Below are 15,208 nucleotides of genomic sequence, written 5' to 3'. Positions count from 1 at the left end.
TAATACTGTAGTGTGCATTATCTCTAAGGGATATAAAGGACTGCTAGTCTGTCAGACCACGTAGCATTAATATCTGTCTCAAAATCAGCTAATAAGCTACATGTGAGTGGTGCTGCAATGCCACAACAGTCCTGCTGTTCAGAGATGAGGCTAAACCTGATGATGCTAGCAAAATTACTTGATATTGGTGAGCAGGCTAAAAAGAAATCAGCTGGCACCAATGACAGGTGAACATGCTGCAAAGCAAATTATAAATGACAGAACCCAGATGAGAACCAAAAATTAGAATCTACTAGCATGACAAATATTTAAAATTCGTAGATGAAAGGTTACAGTTATTGTATTGACAAGAATGTGGCTTTAGAATATCAGCATTACAGTGGTTCTAAAGCCAAAACGTTTTACTACCTTAATGCATTCCCTGCATTAAGGTAAAAAATGTTTTACAGCTTTGTCCTCCCCATCTCACCTGCTTACCCCAAGTCCTCAATCGATCCAATACTGTGCACAGCTGTATCTCTTTTCGCCTCTCTTACTCTTTTTACATGGGAACTCGGGCAGCAGCAGGAGCCATTGGCTCCTGCCAATCATATGCTGTCAGAAGGAAGCAGGGGGCGGGGCCAAGCCAAGTGGTGTGTGCATCTATAGAGCGCAGCTACATAGACACACACACACAGCTTGGGAGCGAGCAAAGCTCACCGGCTGGGACCCCAGAAGAGAAAGTTCGGGCACACTGTACAACACTACTGGACAGAGCAGGTGAATATAACATGAATGTGTTTATTATTTAAAAAAAAAGCCTTTAGTAACACTTTATTGGTCCCTTTTATTGGTCCCTTTAACAAATATCAAAGAAATGTTCTATAAGGAAACTGTTAACAGCTTTAACAATATCCTTAAGTCCTAAAACCTTAAAAGCTCTATGAAAGGTAGAGAGCATGACAGTGTATGGATAACACACCTTGAGGTTCAACTCCTTGACTTTCTGCACCTTCCCTGCCCATCTGTCCTACTTGGTAGTAGGCACTGTCAGCACCTCGCAATGTTTCTTTTCTCTGCGCAGATAGGTCTGGGCTTTTCCCACCTGTGCCACGAAAGAATGACAAGACCCCTGAGGGCTTTTTACCTGAAACCAAGACAAAATCAGTGCTTTTATTAAAAGCCTATTTAAAAATGCAAAACTGGTTTGCTCAATACATTACCAGAAGGAACATTTTTAATATGAGTTCAGTAAAAATGGGCTCCCTCACCAAATTCTTTACCAGAGAAAAAATAGTCACTAGGACAAACAGAAGGTGAAACTTGGCTCAGCTAAAAGCAAAGGGAATACAGCACCTATCAGCATGGGGTTGGATCCGATTTACTTGTCTCTCACCAGACTGGTAATGCTTATTTGCAGTGGAAACTAGAAACAGGCTAGATTCTATTTAAAAGCCTTTTCAAGACACCCAAAGATTTTAACACCAGTACATGAAAAGCACTAAAACAATGAAAACATACTGATTTAAATAAACGTGTACTGAATAAAATATGTGAGCTACCACCATTGCACTCATTCTCCAAAGGTTTGTTGCCTGGCTTTGCCAATGACTTGTATACTTTCTACATGTCTGACAAGGAACAAAACTGCAAAAAAATGGATTTTGTAGTCACCACTGGAGTCCACTGAAGAATACAGGAAGTCTGTATCCTTTGGGTTATACTGCTTACTACAGGAGGGCTACACACTAGAAAATGGTGAGTATAAAAGTATATTCATCTCATCTAAGGGACAGCGGAAGCCTTTAACCTTTAGAATGTCCAAGAGCAGTCCATTCTTACAGAAAGTGGCTGAGACACTCTCGCAGCTCAAACCACATCCAGACAATGGTGGGAAACTTCCTTTTGGTGAGCTGGACAGAGGGAACACAGAACAGTGCCCTTGTTCAAGTAATTTCCTTGTTTCCTCAGGGCCAGAAAATCAGGATGTGTAAAGTAGGTAGACATCTTTCAGGTCTCCCTGATGATGTGAACCAATCGCCAACCAGAAATACACCATCCTGAACTTATACATTTTCAGGAACATGTTGAGACCCTTGAGATCTAGGATAGGCTGAGATGTGGGCTTTAATTTGGACCTTGTATCTGCTTACAAAAAGGAACTCTGTTGGTCTTTAAAGGTGTTATTACCTGTAACCTCTGCTTTTTTTTTATGGTATAAGCGTACTCTTCTCCAGTGTCACCTTCTGGATGTAGGCGTGCAACAATGGTCTGAATAAGCATCTTCCCTCAAAAGGCAGCCCCTCAATGTGCTATTTGTAGACAACATCTGTTGACCATAGGATCCTTCTCAAGTTAACAGAGAAAATGCCCAATAATGAAAGCTGCCTTTTGGAATCCCTCTAGGCATCTACTGAGAAGCTCAAGACTCTGGGAATATCTTCAGTATCAGATTCTCTGGAACAGAGCACCTGCTTCACCCAGACCTTGGCAAACTGCTACATCAGCCACTGAAGGTTGCCATGCTGTTTCCTTAGGGGAGGATGAAACCCTAAAGAGGGCTTCTATCGTCTAATCTATGGCATCTTTAAAGACCGGGAAATCATTCAACTGGACTGTCAGGGTCTTATTCAAATAATAATTAACAAGTCAACAGCCAGAAAACCCCCATTTTTTTTAAATGTTTGCAATTTTTTACTTTATGGGGTAGTGGTACCAAAACATTTTGATGGGTTCTCTCGATGAACCCAATCAACATACATCACTTTCTGCAAGTGAAGGTGCACTCTAAAAAGGACTTGGGAATTTTTTGGCAGCTGCCAGAACCCAAAACCCTGGACTTTAGGGAAAGAAGATTCAAGTAGCGGTAACTTAAGGTTAGTGCGACACATCCACCAGGAAACTCACAGTAGCCTTCTGCGCCTGAGAGAACCCAGGGACCCTAAGATTCCTTGCTGAGAGTACTTATCTACAGAGGGTCCCTGATCCTAAATGGTTTCCACTTGTTCCTTCTCCTCCTCTAGCTAAACTTCCTCGGACACGTCGTCCTTCTGCAAAAGGGGTAGAGCCCAGGCCTGCATCTCAGGCTAGTGACAGCTTCTGAGAGCTTGGCTCAGTGCAGAAATAGATACGGTGGAGGGAGGAGGATTGTGCCCCTGAAACTGTGGAGATACCAAATAAGGGCAGGGATTCAGCATGGACTGGTGAGTACTTTGTAGAATCGTGATAAGCCCTTACAGTGTTCCCTTTGTGTGTGGTGTTTTGGGGCACAGGATGGCATCAGGACATGTGTTTCTCTCCTTATGGGGTAATATACAGTCTGTGGAAGTGAGTAAAAGGGGTGGGACAGTCAGCCATTTTGTGTCCTGTTCATTTTCATAGGGTTTTCTTTGCCACACTACTCAACAGCCTTTGCTTTATATACTAGCCATCATGCCTTCCATGACCACTGAGCAAGTTGACTTCTGTCCATCAGGGCACATATATTTTTGATAGGAGCTGTTTCTTGGGGGCCCCTTCACACCAAAACATAGTGAAGGAAAACACAATCGATGCACGTTTCCCATGCCATATTTGAAACTCACTGCAGTTGCAATCTTCAGCAGGCGTCAATGTTAAGTTACTGACAACCCAATAACAGGTCACAAATGCAGTGTGTTTGCCTACACTGGATCGCACGGTACAGAAGAAGAAATACCATGCAACTGGTTACTCTGTGTTTTTTAAAGTAGTGCATGCGCTACTTTTGCTACAGTCCAGTGTGATTCAGCCCATTTAAAATGAATAGGCTCAAATTGGGGAGCCATTGCAGGGCAAATTTTGCAAGGGGACATTTCTACCTTGACGAAAGAATTTGAGAGCCCCTATTGTCCTCCTCCCCTCCTTGCCTGCGAGAAGCCATGGCTTGCTGAGGGATGATATACCTGTAATCCAGCAGTAAGTAAGCAGCTACTCAGCTGAGATGTGTCGGCTTATGCCAAACCACTACAGGCTAGTTCACTCTAGGCAATGCACAGGAAAGCACTCCCTATTCCTGTGTGATTTACTTGTGCGATCCTTCAGTGATGTGCAATTTGAGCCTATTCATTTTGAATGGGCTGAATGACACCGGACTGTAGCAAAAGTAGCGCATGAACTACCTTAAAAAAAAAAAAAAAAAAAAAAAACGGATTGAATGGTACTTCTGTACCATGCGATCCAGTGTAGGCAAACGCAGTGCATTTGTGACTTGCGTTTGGGTTGTCATTAACTTATCATTGACGCCTGCTGAAGATTGCAACTGCAGTGAGTTTTGAATATGGCATGGGAAACGTGTATGGATTGTGTTTTCCGTCACTGTTTTGGTGTGAAGGGGCCCTCAAGAAACCGCTCCTATCAAAAATATATGTGCCCCTGTACTTGCTGTGCCCTGATGGACAGAAGTCAACTTGCTCAGTGGTCATGAAAGACAGGATGGCTAGGATATAAAGCAAAGGCTGCTGAGCAGTGTGGCCAAGAAAACCCTATGAAAATGAACAGGACACAAAATGGCTGACTGTCCCACCCCTTTTACTAAATTCCACAGACTGTATATTACCCCATAAGGAGAGAGAAACACGTCCTGATGCCATCCTGTGCCCAAAACACCACACACAAAGGGAACACTGTAAGGGGTTATCATGACTCTACAAACAAAAAAGTACTCCCCAGTCCATGGTGCAGGCACTGCAGGACCTTCAGGAAATTGACTTCTTCTCTAGGATCACTGCCCTAGACCTGTAGAGCACCCTGCCAGTGAAATCACTAGGTAGGCTTTAAATTGGAGATCACTACCTGCAGGATCCAGCGCTGAATGGTAGGCAGGCTATCCCCACTTTTGTATTCGGGGTCCAGGTATAGTCGTTCAAGGCCTGCTGGCCATAGCCACCAACTCCGATAAGGCCCACCCCTGCCCAGATTGGGATGTATTTAACAGGCTCAGGAACAAAGTCCCATAAAAAGATCTTCAGAGAGACTCGAAAAACCATCCATCAACTTTCAACACCAACGCAAAACTGAGGCTTAGTTGTACTAAGAGGGGTTATGCCTAGGCAGAGACTTTCACCTGAAGGTGGCAACATAACCCATGTAGCAATGAATAGAATAAAAATCATGCACAAAGCAAAAAGAGAATCCGAATCCAAAATACATATAAAAACAAACCGTTATTTCTTCAAAGGAGAAACAACCTGATTGAGGAGTGTGAGTTTGGTTTTCTACCTGCTGATTTAAAGAGGAAGAAAACCCCAATGGGTTTTACTTCCTTCGCCTGTGTAACGTAAAACATAATATGCTAGTATGCATCGCATACTAGCACATTATGTGACACTTACCTGCGAAGCCCGCGTCGTCCCTGCTGCAGGCCGCATCCATGTTCGCCCCTCTTCCTTTCGGGGCCATGCATTCTGGCTCTGCATGGCCGGAGCCGTCAGTCAAGGCACTCCCTCGTGAAGAAACGGCACGAAGGGCCGTTTCTTCACAGCGTATACGCAGATGACCTCATTGGCGCAAAACACGGTATCTATTTCATAAAACGGCGCTTGTTTAGGCAATATTTACAGTGTCTATAGGTAAGCCTTATTCTAGGCTTACCTACAGGTACAACTTCCACAAAGAGGTTTATAACCTCTAAGCCTGGGACTGCACACTGTGAACCCATTATGGGGAGGAAGGGATAAATTCCTACAGAGGGAGATTGATGAGGAGCTTTGTTACCTGGCTATTGATGTAAAGACAAACATAATGTGACCTTTATGATGGGGGTCAGATAATTAAGGTAAGAAAACACCTAAGAGGGGAGGTTAAGGATCCTCATGAAGAGCACCTCTTGAATACAGTCTGCATAAGGAAATTGGGCTTTTTTTATTGTCAGCACTTGGACCTATTTTGTTAGTTTTATATATATTCTGCATTTGCACAGGTGGTCACATGTGTGATATTCACAGATTTTGTCACTTTATACATACTCTGTGCCACGTGTTTAGTGGAATATCTTTTATTGATCCATAGATGGTCACTGATTTTTGTTTTTTTTTTTACATTCATGAATATTTAGTATTATGTTGTAGAATATCACAATTATATTTATAACCTAAGTAGTAATGACTATCAACTCCTATGATATATGATAAAAAGGGACTTTAACGATTAAAAGGGAAAGAATTTACAGAAAGATGGTTCTTCTTGCCACTAGAAGGATCCACGATGATGTTGTCAAGCACTGGCTTGAAGAGATGCTGTTCATCGAATGTCATGTGGATCAAACACTTTTTACATAAAGGTTCCCCAGTCCAGCACTATAGCCAAAGTCCTACACATATGCTATGATAAGAGACATGCGAAAACTGAGATGGCAGGCTTGCAGCAAACTATCACAATTGAAATTGAATGCTACAGCCATAACCTCTGAGCAACTTCCCAGGGGTAAGTTCATCAAAGTCTGGAATGACTCAGAATCAGAGAGTCTCCGTGGCCGATGAGCCAAAAGGCGCCAAGGCCACAGACAAAATTAGATCTAAAGTCTGCAAAAGGGCGCAGGAACAGCAAATACCTGGGTGATTCCAGTCCCAAAATGATCATGGCAATGGAGCCAAGGGGGGCTCCAAAGATAGACGAGACTCTAAGAGCAGAGGATGATTACAGGCTGCAGAGACAGGCACTATCACTATGCAAAGATAGGAGGCAAGGCCTCAGGCACTTCCTAAACCCAGACAGCTGGTAACAAATGAGGGTCCGAAGGTGACCAGGGTCACTGTAGGAAGACCGCAGGAACAGACTGAAGTTCCATGTGGGTCTTTGCAAATTGAAGCAGCATGGGGAGGTGCTGTATGGTGGGAAACAGAGCATGGATGACTGGGCTGGCCCTCCTACAGGATGCAATATAACCCAAAGGTTAAAGACTCCCTGTGGAACTCAATGAACGATAAAAAATATTTTTTGTTTATTTAATCTGAACTTTGTACAGATTAAAAAATAAATAAATATATATATATATATATATATATATATATATATATATATATATATATATATATATATATATATATATATATATATATATATATATATATATATAAAAATAACTTGGTACTATATTAATTCAAAATCATTATTCATTTTATGCATTTAAGTGCAACTGATCTAAGTACCTTAATTTGATGTGGTGTCAGTCTCTGGTAGCTGTACAGTAGAATTCAGATTGGGAGAGGAAGGGGCAGCAATAGGAGCAAAACTAGTGGTTTACATGCACGCGAACCAGCAACATGAAGAAAGGAGTGGTCAGAAGACACGACTATCTTTGTCCGCTGTATGCGATTTTTCTGTCATTTGTAGGACACCATGCCTCAAAAAGAAAGCTCTGTAAACTTGCATTATATTCAATCAGCCAATGAAGAGGTATGGTCTATACATTTTATGTTCTATAGGGAACTGCCTTTTTTGTGCTTTGATAGAAAACAAAACGAGCCACAGAAAATGGCAAGTGAACTTTCTGATATGACCATTTTTTTTTTTTAGAGAATAAATAATTTTAGAAAGCAATCCTAGTGGTTAAGAATGAGAAAATTAATATACCAATCTGTTAGCCATGTTTACAGCAAATACTTTCTGTATATAAATACACGCGTGGTTCCAGCTTTTACCATCTGGTATGCTATACATATGAAATAAAGTTTAACCTACTGGCACTTTCTGCATCAGCTGTGCGGGTTGACTGTGTCAGGTTCGGCTCTGCTGCTTTGGCAGGGCTGCTGGTTTTCGGTCTGCTTTCAATCATACTGAAAATTAAAAACCAAGAATTTTAGAAAACAGTACATGGTTGTTTATTAACAATTGCATGTTTTAGGCCTCATGCACAATGGATATTTTGCCAGCTCTCCTAGATGCCTTTCCTCCTGGCAGCAGCATTTGGCAAAAAAAAACATGCTTGACGCTTGTAACACGTTTAAATGCACCAAGCACTTGGGGGTCAATTCAGAATAATTTATTCTGGCCACGGAAATTAATTCACGCTGAAACTCTAACGTTACCGCACATTTAGAAGTGTCAAGCATTTTTTCTGCCAAAGTGCAGCTGCTCCTGGACGCGTTGGTCGTGGGTTTTTTTCTGCCTCTAAATGCCTATGCGTGTATGAACACAGAGGCTAACATGCACACCTCTAACAGCCACGTGAAAAACAACCAGTGCGCATGAGGTTCTCACAATTTGCCTTGAAATTTGGAAAAAAAAAAAAAAGGATTTTTATTACAGCTTACCTGTAAAATCCTTTTCTTGGAGTACATCATAGGACACAGAACACCATAGTAATCACTATGTGGGTATATAGGCACCTTCAGGTGATGGACACTGGTATACCCAATACAGGAAGTTCACTCCCTATATAACCCCTCCTCCTACCAGGAGTACCTCAGTTTTTGTAGAAAAGCAATATACTTAAACCCCAGAAAGGGGTTTATCGTACATCACGGGTCACAGAGCACCATAGTAATCACTATGTGGGACATCCCATAGCAATGTTATTTGAGGGGAGGGAGAGACAACCCGTAGGGCAACCCCAGACTTGAGGACCCTCTACTGCTGCCTGCAGCACACTGCACCCAAAGGTGATATCCTCATGCCTTCTTACATCCACCTGATAAAACTTGGTGAATGTATGTACTAAAGACCAAGTTGCGGCCTTACAGAGCTGAGCCATGGAGGCCTGGTGACGCACTGCCCAAGAAGCACTACCCCTGGTAGAGTGCGCTTTGACTTGAAAAGGTGGAATCTTACCCCTTAAATCAGAAGTCTGAATTATAACTTGTAAAATCCACTTAGGGACAGTGGATTTCAACGCTGCCTGTCCTTTCTTAGGACCCTCTGGCAGTACAAATAAGACAGTCTTCCAGATCTGAGCAGTCTTTAAATAGACTTTGACCGCTTTTACTACAGCAAGACAATGTAGTGACTTAAATTCCCTGGAACGTGGTTTTGGAAAAAACAATGGCAGGACAATATATCTTGATTCAGGTGAAAACCTGAGACCACTTTTGGTAGAAAACCTGGACGAGGGCACAACACCACTCTGTCCTCGTGAATAATCAAGTATGGCTCTTTACAAGAAAGAGCAGCCAATTCCGAAACCCGCCTTGCTGAGGATATAGCAACCAAGAACACTAACTTCCTTGTCAGAAGGGAGTATGTAAGGGAATATGTTGTATCGGTTCAAATGACTGTTTTTGTAACACTGACAAAACCAAGTTCAAGTCCCAAGGGTTCAAAGGTGATCTAAGTGGCGGATTAAGCCGCATCACCCCTTGCATAAAACCCCGGACCAAAGAATGTGACACAAGCGGTCTTTGAAATTAGATCGATCAAGCTGAGACTTGGCCCTTAATCGTACTCAAGGCCAATTTCAACTCTACCCCTAATTGTAGAAAGGTAAGAATTCTGCCTATGATATACTTCCGGGTATGGTGTGAATCCAAGGGTGCCAACCCTTGGATTCACACCAGGAAACATAAGCCTTCCAAACTCTATAATATACAGTTCTGGAAGCTGGCTTCCTTGCATTAATCAAGGTAGAGATAACGGACCCGGAAAGGCCACTTTTTTTCAGAATGTGGGTCTCAATAGCCAAGCCGTTAAATTTAGCGCTCGTAAGGTAGGATGGAATATCGGTCCCTGTGAGAGTAGGTCTGGCCGTAATGGAAGGGACCATGGATCCTCCACCGCCATCTTTATGATTTTTGCATACCAGGACCTTCAGGGCCATGCTGGGGCTACCAGAATTACCGGCTTTCTTTTCAGCTTGATCCTGCAAAGAAGTCGTGGCAGCAACTGAATAGGGGGGAATGCAAATATCAGTGAGAACTGATCCCACAGTGTCACCAACGCATCTGTTCCACATGCGAGTGGATCCCTTGTCCTGAACACAAAGTTGACTAACTTCATGTTGAATCTGGACACCAGAAGAGCTACGTCCGGAGTCCCCCATTTTTGGCAATCAGCCCGAAAGATGTCGGGGTGAAGGGACCATTCCCCCAGGAATAACTGCTGGCGGACTCAAGTAGCCCGCCTGTCAATTCTCTACTCCCGGAATGAAGACTGCCGATAGGCACGGAACATTCCTTTCTGCCCAAGTTAGAATATGGTTCATCTCTCTGCGCTTCGAGACTCTTGGTGCCCCCTTGGTGATTGATATAGGCCACAGCTGTGGCATTGTCGGATTGGATCCTGACAGGACAATCCCATAACCTGAAAGTCCATGCCTTCAGAGCCAGACGCAATGCCCGAATCGCTAGGATGTTGATGGGCAAGGCTCTTTCGGTTCTTGACCACTGTCCCTGGACAGTTGTCTTTTCTTATACTGCTCCCCAGCCTGAAAGGCTGGAATCTGTCGTTACCACTTTCCAGATAATTGGTCTGAAGGATTTTCCTTTCAGCAGATTCTGGGTTAGTAACCACCAACTGAAGCTATGGGACACCCTTGGGGACAGACGCATTGGCAACTCTAAAGCTTGAATCGTTTTTTTCCAAGCAGACAGGATACGGTTTTGTAAGTCTCAAATGGAACTGGGCATAGGGAACCGCTTCAAATGAAGCCACCATCTTTCCTAACAACCTCATGCAAAGGCCAATGGAGGGATCTCCTTTCGACCTGTCCATCCGCACCAGCTCTCTTTTGGAATTGATCTTTGCCTGAAACAAGAACACCTTTTTCTGGGCTGTGCTTATGATTAGGCCCAAGTAATCCAGCCTTATAAGTGGTTTTAAGGAAGACTTCTCTAGGTTGAGAATCCAACCTAGACTTTCCAGGTAACTGGTTGTAATGCATACACTTTGCTCCAAACGAGCCACCGACTGGTCTATTAGCAATAGATCGCCTAGGTACGCCAAGACTGTTATGCCCTGTGCACTTAACCTGGCTAGGAGGTGGGGCCAGCACTTTTGTAAACACCTGGGGTGCTGTATCTAGCCCGAAGGGCAAGGCTACAAACCGAAAATGCTGCTGTTCTACCTCGAACCGCAGAAATCTTTGGTGAGCGGGAAATATAGGGACCTGCAGATATGCATCCCTGATGGCAATAGACACCAGAAGTTCTCCTCCTTGTAGGATAAAAAAAAAATCACTGACCTGATCGACTCCATGCAAAAGGAGAGGATCTTCAGGAACTGATTTAGATTCTTTAGATCTAGAATGGGTCTGACATCTCCATTTGGTTTTGGTACTGTAAAGAGGTTTGAATATAACGCCAAACCTTGCTCTTCTGTGGGGATCTGTATAATCACCCCCTGAACCAGTAATCGGTCTAGTGCTCGAAACAGAGATTGCCTTTTTCCTGGATCTTTGGGAACGTTTGACCTCAGAAAACGAGACGGTGGAAACTCCCGAAATTCTAGTTTCTATCCTAGAGACACCGTGGAGATGACCCATCTGTCCTGAATTTCCTCTTGCCAGACTTCTGAGTATTGCAGAAGTCTTCCCCCCACTCTGACAAGGGGGGGCGCCCCTTCATAATGAGGCTTTAGGATTCTGCTTTGCAGGTTTCCGGCCACAGGCCTTCTTCTGTGCCTGGGCCTGACCCTGAGGTTTTCCTCTAGAGTCTGACGGCGGAGACCGTCTCCACTGCCTTGGCGCAGGAGAAAAAAATTTATGTACAAACTGCTGCTGTACGCCCAGGTGTCCATCACCTGAAGGTGCCTATATACCCACAGTGATTACTATGGTGCTCTGTGTCCCATGTATGATAAAGAAAACACAATGTTCTACATGCTTCAATTTGATTTAACACTAATTGGTGTATTGTTTTCTTTGTAATATAATAAATGATGCAATGACTGCCAGTCCAAACCAAAAAAATAAATAAATAAAAGACTATATGCACTTATGAATAAGTTAGATGCGATTTAGACCTCTTCAAATCATTCAGAAGGTGCTGGAAGTCCATTATGATTCCTCCACACTTTTTTTCCCTTCTATGTTGGGTTATTCCTCTCTGATTAAATATCCATGGTGCATTTTTAACGGAGCACTAGAGCACTAGAGCACTATACAATTCTTAAAGGAAGAGCACAGCAAAGGGTGTTATGCTTCAGGCACACTGTGCTGCCTGAAACTTGGACAAATCCCACTGAAGTCACTGCTCTGTTTATTCTACATGTTTATTCATGTGTTTTTCAGTTTGAGCTATTGAGCTCTTTAAAAAAAAAAAAAAAAAACACTTTGAGAACATATATTATTCACATACAAAATATTTTCTTTTTAAATGATCAATGCTGAAGACAGATTGCATAAAACTATTATGCATTCAGGGTAAATTTACACATAATACGATGACAGGCGTAAAAGCACACCTCCCTGCCCCTTACCCCAGTCTGGAACGGACAGCTGCCAGAAAGGTAAAACACTCCAGCAGCTGTCCGTTCTAGTGCGAGTTCAACCTTATTGAAAATACACTAATTTAACTTCAAAATAAAAAACTATAACAGGGTAAAATATGGCATAATATTAAAAAGTGGTAGTGAAGTTTTCTAAATTGTAGCTACAGATAAGCCTATAAGGCTTACCTGTAGGGACAGTCAATATCTTCTAAACTTGCGGTGTTTAGGAAATATTGACACTGGATGCAGCCGGTGACATCACAGGTGCATGTGTTCTGACAGCCCGGCATACCATGCCAGATGTTCACAACTTCATGAAAGAGCCTCCCGTGTGCATGCGCAGGAGTGACGTCATCACGGCCCCAGCCACTCACAGCTGGAGCTCGCGAAACCTGGAAGGAAGACCAGGGGAAGATGTAAGCCTCGGTGGTGACAGTGCACTGCTGGAGGGCTTCGTTCCAAGGCAAGTATTTCATAATGTGCTAGTAAGCGATGCATACTAGCACATTATTCCATTATCTTGCAGGGGAATATTTTTTTTTTTTTTGCTTGGCTCGGTTTACTGCCACTTTAACATGGTTATTAAGGAGCAATTTCACTACAGGTATTTATTACGAATAAACCTCTTCCCTCAATTATATGTGTATTCAGTTTTTTAAACATGTGCTTTTTGAGCAACCAACTTTTCATAATACAGTTTCAAATAAAAAAAAATAAATAGAACACTTCTGCTCTACAAATGACAAAGTAATAATTGCTTCCACTGGGAATATGACCTGAACATTCTGCCATCTCAGCAAAGTCCTGCAGATGTTAGGCTCATTACACATTCTATCATAAATACTGCACAGAGATACACAGAATGAAACAAATACTTTAGTTCACACCCTGATAGATTTCTTCCTGGTTATAAAAAGGGAATATAAAACAATGACAAACATTTAAAATGATGAACGTACCTGGTAGGAAGAAAAGCTTCTTCTACACAGCTCTTCACAGATGCTTTGGACAAATCATCCAGTGCATTCCTATATTCTTTACAGCTAAGGAAAAAAAAATATATGCATATAGCTTTAGAAATAAAATAAACTTTTAAATCAACTAGAATTGCTTCCTAAAACTCAACAGCACATAATGTACCCTACTAAATGTTTGTTTTTGTAGCCACAAAGCTAACTTGCACAGTAAACAGCTTTGAACATTTTGTCCTAAATATGTAAACTAAAGTTGATTAAGCAGGCATAGAAGTACAAAAAAAATGTATCCACATAACATTCCAATCAACAAATATTTTATGGACCTACAAAACTTAAAGTGATACTAAATATACACTGTTTAATTTACAGAATCTCCTCTTTCTGTATGGGGATGATGACACAAGCTTATAAGAATATCGAAGTACCTTTTTCCTAATTGATAGAAAGCAGTCACATGACCCAGATCTTTCCCAGCCTGTCTGCAGGAAAACATAAGCAGGAGGAGCTTCTAGTCCTCTGCTGTTGGTCACATGTATCAAATAAAATAAAAATTAAAAATGCCTTTGGGATACAGAGTAAAAATAATGATTATCAATAAACAGTTTTAAATCAGCATACAAATATATACAGTCAGGTCCATAACTATTGGGACATCAACACAATTCTAATCTTTTTGGCTCTATACACCACCACAATGGATTTGAAATGAAACGAACAAGATGTGCTTTAACTGCAGACTTTCAGCTATAATTTGAGGGTATTTACATCCAAATCAGGTGAACGGTGTAGGAATTACAACAGTTTGTATAAGCGCCTCTCACTTTTTAAGGGACCAAACGTAATGGGACAATTGGCTGCTCAGCTGTTCCATGGCCAGGTGTGTGTTATTCACTCATTTTCCCATTTACAAGGAGCAGATAATAGGTCCAGAGTTGATTTCAAATGTGCTATTTGCATTTGGAATCTGTTGCTCTCAACTCTCAATACGAGATCCAAAGAGCTGTCACCATCAGCGAAGCAAGCCATCATTAGGCTGAAAAAACAAAACAAACCCATCAGAGAGATAGCAAAAACATTAGGTGTGGCCAAATCAACTGCTTGGAACATCCTTAAAAAGAAAGAACGCACCGGTGAGCTCAGCAACACCAAAAGACCCGGAAGACCATGGAAAACAACTGATGGATGACCGAAGAATTCTTTCCCTGGTGAAGAAAACACCATTCACAACAGTTGGCCAGATCAAGAACACTCTCCAGGAGGTAGGTGTATGTGTGTCAAAGTCAACAATCAAGTGAAGACTTCACCAGAGTAAATACAGAGGGTTCACCACAAGATGTAAACCAATGGTGAGCCTCAAAAACAGGAAGGCCAGATTAGTTTGCCAAACAACATCTAAAACAAATCTTCACAGTTCTGGAACAACATCCTATGGACAGATGAGACTAAGATTAACTTGTACCACAGTGATGGGAAGAGAAGAGTATGGAGAAGGAAAGGAACTGCTCATGATCCAAAGCATACCACCTCATCAGTAAAGCATGGTAGTGGTAGTGTCATGGCGTGGACATGTATGGCTGCCAATGGAACTGGTTCTCTTGTATTTATTGATGATGTGACTGCTGACAAATGCAGCAGGATGAATTCTGAAGTGTTTTGGGCAATATTATCTGCTCATATTCAGCAAAATGCTTCAGAACTCATTGGACAATGCTTCACAGTGCAGATGGACAATGACCCGAAGCATACTGCGAAAGCAACCAAAGAGTTTTTTTAAGGGAAAGAAGTGGAATGTTATGCAATGGCCAAGTCAATCACATGACCTGAATCCGAATGAGCATGCATTTCACTTGAAGACAAAACTGAAGGGAAAATGC

The 15,208-nt window shown here is 42.2% G+C and overlaps 1 protein-coding gene across 3 annotated transcripts in view; it reads right to left on the bottom strand.

Annotated features, from left to right (window-relative positions):
* PIKFYVE (phosphoinositide kinase, FYVE-type zinc finger containing) overlaps window positions 1-15,208 on the bottom strand; it is a 455,233-nt gene that overhangs the window by 114,133 nt on the left and 325,892 nt on the right. For 2 of the 3 annotated variants that reach the window (XM_073633422.1, XM_073633424.1), the window contains 3 exons: window positions 13,317-13,400; window positions 7,678-7,772; window positions 962-1,126 (listed from right to left, as the gene is read on the bottom strand). In XM_073633422.1, the coding sequence (XP_073489523.1) occupies window positions 962-1,126; window positions 7,678-7,772; window positions 13,317-13,400 (344 nt within the window). The remainder of the gene's footprint in view (window positions 1-961; window positions 1,127-7,677; window positions 7,773-13,316; window positions 13,401-15,208) is intronic. The other variant, XM_073633423.1, reaches the window with a different exon arrangement.

The sequence above is a fragment of the Aquarana catesbeiana genome, linkage group LG06 (genome assembly GCF_042186555.1).
Source record: "Aquarana catesbeiana isolate 2022-GZ linkage group LG06, ASM4218655v1, whole genome shotgun sequence".
Lineage (NCBI taxonomy): Eukaryota > Metazoa > Chordata > Amphibia > Anura > Ranidae > Aquarana > Aquarana catesbeiana.
The sequence above is the reverse complement of the archived record's forward strand: the minus strand, read 5'-3'. Positions and strand labels throughout refer to the sequence as shown.